This window comes from Nelumbo lutea, chromosome 1 (genome assembly GCF_056320005.1).
Source record: "Nelumbo lutea isolate HS-2025 chromosome 1, American lotus-T2T, whole genome shotgun sequence".
NCBI lineage: Eukaryota > Viridiplantae > Streptophyta > Magnoliopsida > Proteales > Nelumbonaceae > Nelumbo > Nelumbo lutea.
In genome coordinates this window covers 127,541,416-127,554,948 of record NC_142684.1, presented here as the reverse complement: position 1 = coordinate 127,554,948, position 13,533 = coordinate 127,541,416, and the positions used below count along the sequence as shown (strand labels likewise).

General features: G+C 37.6%; 1 protein-coding gene across 3 annotated transcripts in view; it reads right to left on the bottom strand.

Moving 5' to 3' along the window:
* Positions 1-640: 640 nt before the first annotated feature.
* Positions 641-13,533, bottom strand: part of APC6 (anaphase promoting complex 6) — a 76,225-nt gene continuing 63,332 nt past the window's right edge. Inside the window, exons 14-18 of one of the 3 annotated variants that reach the window (XR_016094920.1) lie at positions 10,180-10,279; positions 7,092-7,127; positions 1,156-1,337; positions 831-1,003; positions 641-737 (exon numbers count right to left, since the gene is read on the bottom strand). Coding sequence is in view for 1 of the 3 variants with exons in the window: in XM_088941295.1 (XP_088797421.1) it covers positions 1,212-1,337; positions 7,092-7,127; positions 10,180-10,279 (262 nt within the window). In the remaining 2 variants the exon portion in view is untranslated. The other 2 variants (XR_016094916.1, XM_088941295.1) reach the window with 2 other exon arrangements.

Genomic DNA, 13,533 nt, shown 5'->3' with positions numbered 1-13,533 from the left:
GCACAAATGATTTTACATATTTAGACATTGTAAAATAAAGAATCACAAATAAATAAATAGCAATTAAGTATGAAAAGATACAACTAAATATTTTACATCATACATATAAACAATGAATCTGATTATATCGACTCGGAATACATCTTAGTTCAACCAGGCAACTTAATAGATCAAATTTCCCCCAATCAATGCATTTAACTTAGAAGGATATCCAAATCCAGCTCTTTTGAGATCGAACCATATGCAAATCAGATGGAATCCGACCCATTTGCAACCCTACCCACACCGTTTATTACTTCTGTTAAGATTCACCGTTTACGCGTATTTGGTAAAACCGTGAAATTCCACTTGATTTCTTATTTAATTTACTAAATTGAATCAGGTTTTATCTGTAATTGATTACCACCTGTTTCATTTTCAAAAGTGGGTCTCATATTGGAATCAGAAAAGTATATTAGAAAGGTTAATAAGATTCCCACATCATTGGAAATGGGTTTCTTAATAGATGACCATGTATTGAAAAAAGTGGTATTTTTTTAGAGAGAGATTAATTAGGCCCGCTTTTTTCAAGGACCACGGTGTGGATTGTGGAAAACACCACTTTCTAGAAACTATTTCTTGAGAAGATGTATAACCACTTGTATGACGCCTTCGGGTCTGAGCTTTATTTTAAGATTAGTCCGACATACGATATTTATGGTGGTTAGGTTACAATAACAATGTGGAATGTCAATCACCTGATGGACGCCAAAAAAAAACAATAAGTCCAACACCATCCACATCACATGTATCCTCTTGTAATCTATCAGCATTAATGGGAGTTACCTTACCACCATTTCGGAGCCCATCAAGTCATTGACCTCTTATCGATCTCCCATACAGTTGGCCCGTCCCAACAACCACCCTCGGCGTGTAAAGTACTCCCCTCTCAGGCATTATTTGCCACCACCTTGTGGCTGTCTCATTGAATGAACTCTCACAATTTTCCCACACATTCTTTCAACTAGTCAAGGAGAAAAAAAATAAGTTAAATGGCATAACACATGTCAAAATGAAATTACAAACAGGAGATACAGAAGAAGAGCTTTCTACAACAGTACAACTTCAAAATATAGTAGTAATAACAATGAATAAAACCACTAGACCATCGCATACCTTACTTATTTGACAGATTAACTACAGTATGTTTGAATATATATTAAAATTCTTGATTACAAAGCATGGACATCGCTTCTTCGAGATTCAGTTTTGTGATCCGAACCACGCCGGCACTCATCCACTAGAGCCAGTGTCAACATCTCTGTGCAAAACTGATCATCCGGTTTTAGCCACAATGCCTGCTGGGAAACAACAGTTGCAGGACATGTTAAACCAATCTTGTACATAACCACAAAACCTAAAATACAAAGTTCCAATTCCATAAACATAGGATCCAAAATTTTTAGCTACCACAGTACTACTCTTTATTTTGTAAGCTATAAGATGCAGATGGCTACTGCTTATAGTTTTCTACATAAGAAAGAAATGTTGGTTCAGTTCAGTGCAGGCAGTGATGAAATTCCATAGCTGATCAAAAAATGTTGAAATTCCATCAAAAGAAGACCATATCATGTTTTCATTAACAGCAGACGTAAGGTCGCTGTAATCATTCATGGAGAGAGAGAGAGACGAGAGAGAGAGAGAGAAGAAGAGGAAGATACGATTGAGAGAAAAAAAAAAAACCTTCTCCTGGCTGCCGCCGGTTCATTATTTATATTAACTTAATATAAAAAGAATGGAAATTACAAGTATGCCCCTGGCAGCACTCCCTAGAAACAAACTAATAAGAAAGAAATAAAATAACTAATTGACAACGTCTTAAGAGGACAACCCACTAACAGCAACTATAAAATAATAATTAAATAATCCTCACAACACTCCCCCTCAAGTTGGGTTGAATATGTCTATCATGCCCAGCTTGTCACATAACTCATTGTGCCACGAGTATGGAAGCCCTTTTGTGAGGACATCAGTGAGTTGTTCCTTGGAGTTGAAATAAGGGATGCAGATTTCCCTTTCCACCTCAATGTGCTTGGTCCTCTCATGTAGGACAGGGTTGCTGGCGATGTTTATGGCTGCCTTGTTGTCATAGTAAAGAGACATAGGATTATGAACAACTCCAAGCTCCCCTAGAAGATTATTTAGCCAAAGGACTTCAGTCACCCCATGTGCCATAGCTCTATATTCAGCTTCAGCACGTGATCTTGCTACCACACTTTGTTTCTTGCTTTTCCAGGTCACTAGGTTTCCTCCCACAAATGTGCAATACCCACTTGTGGACTTTCTGTCATCCACAGCACCTGCCCAATCAGCATTTGTAAAGACTTCAACCTTTAGGTGATTATTTTACTGAATAGTAGACTTGTTCCGGGATACTTTTTCAAGTATCTAAGAACTCTCTCTACGGCCTCCATGTGTGGTTTCTTAGGAGAGTGCATGAATTGGCTTAGAACCCCCACTGAATAGGCAATGTCTGGATGAGTCATGGACAAATAAATCAGTTTTCCCACTAACCTTTGAAACTGTTTCACATTTTTCAGAGGTTCACCATCAAAGTCACCCAACTTGTGGTCAACATCCATGGGAGTATCTACTGGCCTTGCACCTAATTTGCCTGTGTCCTGTAATAGATCAAGGGTGTATTTCCTTTGAGAAATGAAGATACCCTTTTCTGAGCGGGCGACTTCAATTCCAAGGAAATACTTCAGGGAACCTAAATCTTTCACTTCAAATTTAGATGCAATGAATTGTTTCAATTTTTGTATTTCTGAACTCCAACTTCCTGTAATGATGATATCATCCACATACACTATCAATATAGCAACATGTTCTTGACATCTCTTCACAAAGAGTGTATGATCAGACTAACATTGTTTGAAGCCCATCTACTGAACTGCCATGTGAAACTTACTAAACCAAGCTCTGTGAGATTGTTTTAAACCATAAATTGACTTTCTCAACTTGCACCCCTTATTTTCACTTCCCTTGGCACAGAATCCGGGGGGTTGAACCATGTATACTTCCTCTTCTAAGTCACCATTCAAAAAAGCATTCCTTATGTCCAGTTGAAGCAATTCCCAATCAAAATTAGTAGCTAATGACAAGAGAACCCTAATTAAGTTCATCTTAGCTACTGGAGCAAAAGTCTCATCATAGTCAACCCCATACACTTGAGTGTACCCTTTGCTACTAATCTTGCTTTGTACCTTTCAACTGCTCCGTCTGCCTTGTGTTTAACTGTAAACACCCACTTACACCTCACAGGGTCTTTCCCCTTTGGAAGATCCACCAATTCCCAAGTTTGATTTTTATGAAGAGCATTAATCTCTTCCTTCATGGCATATATCCATTCGGAGCATTTTAAGGCTTCTACAACATTTCTGGGAACAAGGATGCAATCAACTACAGATAGAAAGGCTCGGTATGAGGGGAAAATGTGATCATAGCAGACAAACTGGGTAATGGGGTGTTTGGTAGTGCATGACCTGACTCCCTTTCTTTGAGCAATAGGAATGTCAAGGTCATCCACAGTAGGAGTAGGGGTATCAATAGGTGCAACAGGTATTGGACTTACCTCCTGGGAGTCTAACGGTGTCGGTTGCTCAATGTTTGGCCACTCCACATCTCTATCACATTGTTGATCTTTACGACGTGTACGTTGGAAGACACGAAAGGGAGCAAGGTCCAGAATAGAAGGAAGAAAGACTTGGCGGACCTGAACCTACTTATCCTCTTCCACACTACTACTCTCCCCCTGAGGAGAAGCAGGGAAGAATGGCTCAGACTCAAAGAATGACACATCCATAGACTCAAAAAACTTATGACTAACGGGATCAAAGCACCAATACCCTTTTTGAGAGGAGGGATACCCTAGAAAGATACAAGGAATGGACCGAGGGTCTAACTTACCTCGAGACAGAGACAAATCATGGACAAAGGCACGACAACCAAAAACTCTCATGGTAATGGAAAATAAAGGGGACTGAGGGAACAACAACTGATGAGGGGCCCTGTAGTTCAGCACTTTGGAGGGCATGCAATTGATGACATAAGCAGCTAGCATCCATCCAAAACCTTTTTGGAACATTCATGTGTAACATCATCCCACGAGCTACCTCAAGGAGGTGTCTGTTTTTTCTTTCTACAACACCATTTTGTTGTGATGTTCTGGCACATGAGCTCCTATGAATAGATCTGTGGGAGACAAATAACTCATTGAGCTCACCATGGAAGTATTATTTTGCATTGTCAGATTGGAAGATCTGTATTTCAACATGGAACTGCGTAAATACCATCCTCTGGAAGTCTTTCACAATCTTTGGAGCTTCGTTTCTACTACGCATAGGGAATACCCATGTATAGTGAGAGTAGTCATCAATCAATGTGATAAAGTACTTATATCCACCCTCAGAGATTACAATAGTAGGCCCCCATACATCAGAATATACAACATGAAAATGAACACTTGATCTTTTATAATTTGAGTGAAAAGTTGTTCTACATTGTTTGCTCAACTGACATGTTTGACACTGGAACTCTAACACTGAACATGACTTAAATAAAACCGGAAACAAAAACTTTACTATTTCAAAAGAAACATGACCTAACCGACTATGCCACAAAAAAAATTGACTCTTATTTGACTGAATATGTAAATCTGAGGATGACACCGAGAGACCAGCTTTGTTGTCGAGAATGTAGAGACCATCCACTAGGCTCCCTCTACCAATCGTCCTCCCAGAAGTTAGGTCTTGAAAAACATATGAGCCAAGAAAAAAGGTTACACTACAGTTTAAGGAGCTTGTGAAACTACTAATTGAAAACAAATTTATAGGAAGTTGAGGGACATGCAACACACAATTCAAGTTAAGGCCATGGGGAAGAGATATTGATCCTTGGCCTGCAATGGAGGAGAATGAACCATCTGCAATCCTCACTTTATCCCTTCCTGACAAAAGGTTGTAAGTCTGAAACAAGTTCAGCTTACTGGTCATGTGGTTAGAGGCCCCTGAGTCAATGATCCAAGGGAAACCAATGGGAGTGACATGGAATGCAGAAGCCGTATTACCTAATGTAGATGCAAATGAAGTAGAGGGAGTACTAGTGACTGAGCTATCCATCTGTCGGAAAGCCCTACCATAAGACTCCAAGTGGTCTCTGAAGGAATTCATTAAATCTTCCTTGGGGTCAAAATTATTAAGATGGTCCCGATTAGTATTGGCAACCTAAGTATCTTGGGTTGCCACATGTACTGCATTATGTGCTGTGTTCATCTTCTTCTGACCTTGCCCTTTACCCCGTTCTTGGTTCTTCACTGCCCACTTGGGTTTCCCATGAATGTCCCAACATGTGTCACATGTATGCCGTGAGTGCCGACAATGGGTACAAAACAACTTGTCTTTATCATTAGCCTTCTTGGTGTCACTTTTCTTCCCCATGTTATTACTCATCGCAGCCAAAGCAACTTGTTGCTCCCCCTCAGCTGTAACCATCACACTCCGCCTACTTTCTTCCGATTGAACAAGGGAGTATACCTCATGAACCGGCGACAACTCTTTGCTTCCTAGGATCTGAACTCTCAAAGGTTCATAGGCAGGGTTCAATCCCAACAAGAAGGCAAACACACACTGCTGAGAAACCAGCTTCCTGTAGGCCTTAGCATTGTCATCATGTTTCCACTCTATAGCCTGATAATGATCCAATTCTTTCCATATAGAAGTAAAGGCTGAATAATAGGAAGACAAACTACGATTTCCCTGTTTACAAGTTGAGGATTCAGCTTGCAACTGGTAAACCTTGGCATAATGCATTTGCTCAAAATAGGTAATTTTGGCCTATTCCCAGATCTCACTAGCGATGTCTGCCCACATAAAGTTCTTCTTCACATCAGGTTCCATGGCTGCAAGGAGCCAAGACATCACCATACTGTTTTCTTGGTCCCACCTATCATGTTCAACTGTCTTATTCTTGGGTTCTTTCACCCTTCCATTTATGTAACCAGCTTTTCCCCTTGCCATTACATAAAGTTTTACACTTTTAGCCCACTCCAAGTAGTTTAGACCATTTAAAGGGGTAATGGTCATGGGAAACATCATGTTTTCACCTCCCATACCAGTTGTGATGCGGGTCGGTGTAACCCCCAATGAGGTTAAATCATAGTTTGCCATAGATTACTGCTGAAATCAGTCTAAATCCCACACAACTACACAACAACCACAAACAAAATACCAAGCCTCAAGAAATTTACTTCTTGGATGTGGAAAAGACAACAAAAAACTGCTGAAATCAACTCTGTGATGGTTCAGTCATTAAACCAACCCGGTAATCAATCCAACACCAGCCAAGGCAGACGTTAGAATAGTATACTATCAGTCCGACTACAGCCCATATAGTCTAACAATCCAACATCCAAATGAATGTATAGAACCAAGGAATAAGGCCTTCACACCATTGGCCAAAAACAAAAAAACAAGAACACATACCCTGTCCAGCACCTGTATGAAGGTGCCAACTAGAAACTGACTTCACAGCATCGAACAGAAAAGAAGGGGAGTGTTTTTCTACATCGCCCTTCTTCAACTAGGGTTTCTTGATATTACGACCAAGGAAAAACCCAAAGGAAGAGCCGCAAGTAGTCTGCTAGGGTTTCTCTGCCTTCCACGTCCAAGAAATCAAAGAAGGAAAAGAGGACGAAGTAGGTTCAAATAGGAGAGACTGAAATTCTTTTATAGTCCAGAACCTTGCTTTGATACCATGTAATCATTCATGGAGAGAGAGAGAGAGAGAGAGACGAGAGAGAGAAAGAGAAGAAGAGGAAGATACGATTGAGAGAAAAAGAAAACCTTCTCCTGGCTGCTGCCAGTTCATTATTTATATTAACTTAATATAAAATGAATGGAAATTACAAGTATGCCCCTAGGGGCACTCCCTAGAAATAAGCTAAAAAGAAAGAAAGAAAATAACTATCTGACAGCATCTTAAGAGGACAACCCACTTACAGCAACTATAAAATAACAATTAAATAATCCTCACAATAGTCGCCAGTACTTTACCTTGTGGTAATATGTAATTGCGGCATTGAAATTATCCTGCAAAAAAAAGAATTATGACCATTAATATTGATCTAAAAATATAAATATCAGCATAGGAGGTTCAAGCATAAACAAAGAAAACTAATTCTGGATGTAGAAGACTAAATTAAGATTTAGAAATGGCAGTAAGTATTACCAAAAAAATCTTAGGTTACTTGATCAGTGTGTTCCTAAAGGCTAATGCATAACCTTTTTTCAGCAAGGGAAAAATATTAACGATATGCAGTGTTACCAATGATGTTCATACCTCTGTGGTTGATGCTGGGATTGTCTTATTTTTCAACCATCAGATTAGGTTAATCTAATGGTTCATGCAGTCTCTGCTTTAAGTTAAGGCGGGTTTTACATATAAAAGGTTTCTTTTGTATGTAGGGAGGAAGTTTTTCTTTTTTTCTGTTGTTGTTAGAGATGAAAAAAAAGAGGTTAGAAAGAAGAAAGATGCTATTGGTAGGGTGGATTCTCTTCTCTTGTTTTGTTCTTTGAGTTCAGAGAAGGAAGAACAGCTCTGCAATAGTTAAGGGTTGGTTTGGATTACAAATCACAAGGTACTATATACTGTTTCTCATTTTCTTTCATAGTGAAAAACAGTTTTTCATCTTTCACCCTGTGGACATTGAAGTTAACAAAAGTAATTTTATTTCATTTTTTTATAAATAACAGAAACTTTTATTAACAATAAGAGTAAAAAAGAAAGATACAACAGATGGGAGGGGTAAAATCTCTTAACCCTCCCTAAAAGTAGACTTCAGATTACAACATTACCCAAAAAAGATTAGTTCTTCCCACCCCTTGTTTGGCCAAAAAGTCTGACAAAGAATTGGCACTCCTCTTAGTACACTGAAAATGAATTTCCATATTTTTGAGACAGCTGTTTAATTTTCTTTTTCTCATTTAAGTATCTCCACAAACTGAAATCTTCCTTCTGCAACCAACTAATAGCCAGCCTAGAGTCACCTTCCACCAACAGTTTTCTGATATTCAGCTGTTGGGCTCTTTTAATCCCTTCCAAGACTGCCAATATTTCTGCTCTCAGAGAATTCTCCCATCCAATAGGACCCGAATACATGGTCAACCTTCTTCATCCCTGAACACTCCACCTATACCTTCTTCATCCCCATCCAAAAGTTATTTTATTTCATCTATTATCAAAAGATAAAAGATAGCTCAGTGGTTAGAAGATGTATTTAAGGCTTGGGCACTAGACGACCAAGACCAAATCATGCCACTTGTGCCTTTTTTTAATAGAGATGCATATGCAATGCAGTCAGTGTAGCAGTCGGTATCACCCTGTATCAGTTTGTATTGGCTGATACACACGATACGAGTCAATACAGGTGTTTATCAGTCTGATACGCCCAATTCAATGGACAAGGACCTAATCATAGCATATCATGTATCCCTTGTAATCGATACCAATACAATACGCCCCTTATCGGATGTATCGTATTGATACTTCAATCCTTGAATCAGATATTCAAACAATTCAACTGCATTTAAAGGACAGAAAGCAAGAAACAGACTATAGCAATTTAGAGAATAGCTACACTCAAATCCTTTTTGCTTTCTCAGACTTCAGATTTAACACATAATATCTCATAAAGACAGTCAAATTAGGACTTAAAACTCCAAAAATAACTTTGTAATCCACTTTTAATCCTACTACAACACTAACATCCTAAGAATAAAATGGCAATAACTCTAAAAATGCATTATGTTTACAAGAACATGGTCTCATAGGATTAAATAACCTAACCAATGAGACCAAAATCACACAAAATGGACAACCTTTACCCCTAGAAAACAGCCCAAGGAAAACTAATGTGATTGTAACCAAACTCTTCAAAGTTTTAGAAGATTTTTTAACTACTTTGATCATTTAACATGATTAATCCTATCCCTATGACATTAATAAACTAAAATAACTACTTATAATTTATAAAAAATAAACCAAAATAACTTTCGGAAAAGTCATATTGACCAAAATCCAAATCACCCAAAAGTTCAGAAAGTACCCCTAGTGAAGGAATCTAAAAAATCAGTTTCTTCTAGGGGTGCAACTTGGGCGGGCACGACCCAACCTGCACCAACCCAGCCAGCAATTTTACACAGGCTGGGGCTTAGGTTTTCAGTCCTCAGGCTGGGCTTGGACCCAAAAGTTTTGGCTTTTTCATTTCGGGCTGAGCCCAGGCCTAGCCCTTAGGTAGCAAAATTCAACTCAAAGTCTCAAACTAACTGTGGTTTGCGTAAAACCAAGCTAGAGAGGTGAATAAAGAGAAAGCTCAAAGCTCCTCAATAAACCACAATGTCACCCAACCAATCAAGCTTTATATGCCACCCAACTCACTCCCCCCCCCCTCTCCCCCCTCCCTAAGAATTGTAGAATCTTCCCAAGGAATTCTCTTGCAACTAATGCTCCTAACCACTTCTTGCTAGCTAAGGAACTTACAAGTTTCTGAAGAAATTTTCTTGCATTTTTCCCTTGACAATATAATTATAATTTGGTGAAGCATTAATGTAGCATTTCTTAATATTCCTGTAGAGATATGATTTATTATTGCATGGTTGTAGCTCCCTTCAGATGCTCCTACATCACAAGCATGTTAACAGCCACAAACTACTGCACTGTTCCCGAATGGCATGTTAACAGCCACCTCCCATAGGAGATTTATAATATGTAACTTAGAGAAACAGAGTAGCTGAAACTTCAAGTTGCATACAAAAATTTTAAAATATTTGTTACATACTAATTTCCCCTGTATGTATCTTTACCATTTGTGTACAAAATGAAGTATCACTACCACATCATATTGTAATGAATTTTTCCAAAACCCAAAGTATTAATAATATTCTGATCAATTCCTTCACAAACCCCCTTTCATTAAAGAGCCGTATAGAAAATGCTTTAAAATGAAAGAAAAATAATCTACTGCACTGGGTATGAAATTGTCTATACTTCAATCTAAAATCTTCTCATGCATAATACCACCACAGTAGAAATGTTACTTTCTGCTAAATAATAAACCAGAAATGACTGGAACATTTCAAGTACCTGTAGATGGTAAGTGTATGCCAGACCTGCATAAGTGCTCAAACTTCTGGTTGATAAGGCAAGTGCTTTCTCATAATATGAGATTGCCTCATGGTACATCCTGATATACATAAAGTTTACAGTTTAAATTCATAATTGAGTAAAAAATCACCTGTTTCTAGTTACTTGCCAAAAAAATGTGAAAACAGGATGTAGCCTGGAATTATAAAAATGTTTTAAGAGATCTACAAGCATACAAAGACTAATAAGGAGCTACAAGCAAAAGTTATATGGGTTCCATGGCTGTTAGCAGACTGGAAGGCAAGAATTAGCAAAGTAAGGGGCATCAAGGGATAAGTTGATTTGGAGCCAAGTTGGTCAAGGGCTGATGTAGTCTTCTCTGCTTCACCTTACACTACTATGTAGTTTTAACTCTTAAAGTCTACAGGACAACTTTATAGAGTATTGTTTTATCTATTAACCTTAGTTCCATGGCTTTGTCTAATGGCTTGGAACAAGATAATTATCTAAAGGAATTTTTGTATGCTTCTTTTATTATTTCATAAAATATCATTTTATATTTCTACTAATATTTCCATGTTTATAATTTTTACAACATTTCTATTTGACAATTCCAACATCTTCAACATGTTTCCTATATTTGGGAGACCAACATTGCCACAAAAACCAAAATTTTATACCTAACTAAAAATAGGCATAATAATTTTGAGACACTTTACAAAATAAATTAATATATGCTTGCCACACCCAGTCCTACATGTTCCTTCTGATAGTTCTGTTTAATTTATCCTCCAAGCAGCATTGCTTTAAAGCCAGGAAACTCAAAAAAGCTTTGGTGACTTGCAATTCAATTTAAATTGAAACTCAGCAGAATTAATGCCAAATGGACCAAGTTAACAAGTATAAAAAGGGCAAATTACAAAGACCCCCCGGGTACTATGGGGTCAGTGACAATTACCCCCTAAACTTTAATTTGTGACAAATACCCCCCGGCCGTTAAGTCAGATGACAGAATATGTTAAATTACCAAAATACCCACCTGAACTTTTCTTATTTTCTTTTCCCTACCCTTTTCTCTTTAACTTCTGGTTTCATTTCACTGACACCAATCTCTCTTTATCTTAAAATATAAAAATTATCCACTTCTTTCTCCAATAAATCAAGAAAAACCAAATGATACCTTAAATTCATATCTATCAGAAAGAAACCTCTACCATTTCATCTGAAAATTGAATCCAGCCAGAAATCTGCAAGAATCTATTGGGAGTAACCGAGAGGACTTCAATATTATATTTAGAAAACAAATCGGCTCATAAATCGTTCAATAAATAAGAAGAGTAGTTTGGGGATTTAAAAAATTTTAAACAGTTGAACGATAATCTTTTCAAAGTTAACTGACAGAAATCTAGCAGAGGATATTTGTCATAGAGTGTAAGTTCAGGCGGTCTTTGTTGCAAATGAAAAGTTCAGGGGGTAATTGCCACTGACCCATTAGTACCGGGGGGGTCTATGTAATTTACCCCACAATAGGAACATAGGTCGCAAAAGAAAGAAGTATACGGATCTTACTATTAATTTATTTTTTAATTAAAGTACAAAAAGTAACTAAATATTAAGGAAAAAACAAAAAGGAATAATTAATTTTTTCTAAAAAAAGTTAAGGAAAAAATGAAAGAAGTGTACCAGGAAGCCTTCATGGTATTATTTATAAGGTTCAATTTCTGAAGTAATTGAAAAGAAAGATCAACCGAAGGGAAGAAAAAAAATCTCAGGGTGAGATCTAAAAAAGATCTCTGACCCTGATCCTGCCAAAACAATTGCCTGAAATTGGTAGTCCAATGATCTGGTACTTCAACTGAGACTCTGATGGGATTAGAACCTTGCCAAACATCAATCTTACAAGCATTGCAGTCAATTCTATGAAGATTGGGCAATTCCCTATTTGAATAACTGGGTTTTCAGTACTGCAGAACAGGTAATGTATTAAAAGGATCCCTTAGGGTAGGCTATCTCTTTAACAATCAACTTTATTTTATTTTATAATTTTTTTTTTTTTCGGGGCGGGGGGTGGCGGCGGCGGCGGATAGGAAACAATAACTTCTATTAACTTTGAAAAGTGTTTTATTGATACAATGGTCCAATCCTTTTAACAAGGGATTTTGACCCCCAAAAATTTTACGATTACAACTCAGCCCCAAATAAGACCTCCCTTGTGACATGAAATCATCAGACATATACCTCCCTTCTGTTAGCAATCCATTAAGACCCCGTTATATAAACTATTGAATGTTATTAAAATTTTTCAAGAAACCCAATATTGCCCCTCTTTTTGACAACTGCAAGACATAATCTCTAGAAACAGTTTGGGAGGTTGAAGAAAGTAGTTGTATACATCCCATGAATTTCTTCTATCAAACTACAAGATGGAATCCATGGTGTGATTTCTCACAAACAGCAACACTTACATCCAACAATCCTAGTAGCATTGTTCACACAAACAAGAAAACTGTAAGTAGGTTGAAGAACAGTTCATAATGGGAATCCCTGGAATGGAACTGTACGATGGAATCTTGTAGCAAGACACAGGACTATTGACACAAACCAAAGAACTGCAGAATCAGCCTACCATCAGAAGGGTTGTTGAGTCTTTCACCCTTTATTCTTTTGACTTTTTTTCCTCAATGTTATAGATCGAGAGTGCATATACAGCATTGGAAGGAATTGAAAGACAAGTGATTCCTATCTATTTGAATGACATAATTAGAAGCTATGTTTCAGTATGGTTTTTCTAGGATTCAGAAGTAGTTGTTACAAATATACTAGAATTTTCTATTTAGCAAAAGAATTCAGATGGATGTGTAGTTATTGTAAAATTTAGGGGTAGTTCGATCACATAGTATATGGTTCTCCATCTACTAGTTCCTTGAATTGCCATGATTGATTCATTTAACATAAACAATGTGTTTCTGAGTGTTAACCATTATTCGTACCATCTCTCACTACCCCTATGTTTACCACATCATGATTTTTAGCTTGTACTCCTTGTAGCAAAAAAAATGTGGTTATTCCGATACTCTACTCCTAGGTTTAGCTTGATAACTGGATGGAACATCCAAGACTTTGGTTTGTTGCCATTTCAAACTTCAAACCATTTTGTTGCAGGTGAGGAAAATAAATACCTTCAACATGTTTTTGGATGATTGTATCCAACTATCCAAAAATCCTCACTCTTTACAAACCAAAAAAGCCATGTCATCATGCTTCCAGTTTCTGTTTTTTGGTCTTCCAAAACACTGAGGTCCTTTAATCTGCCCCAAATTTCTTGTCAATTTCAGGCTGAGGCCCCTTTAATCT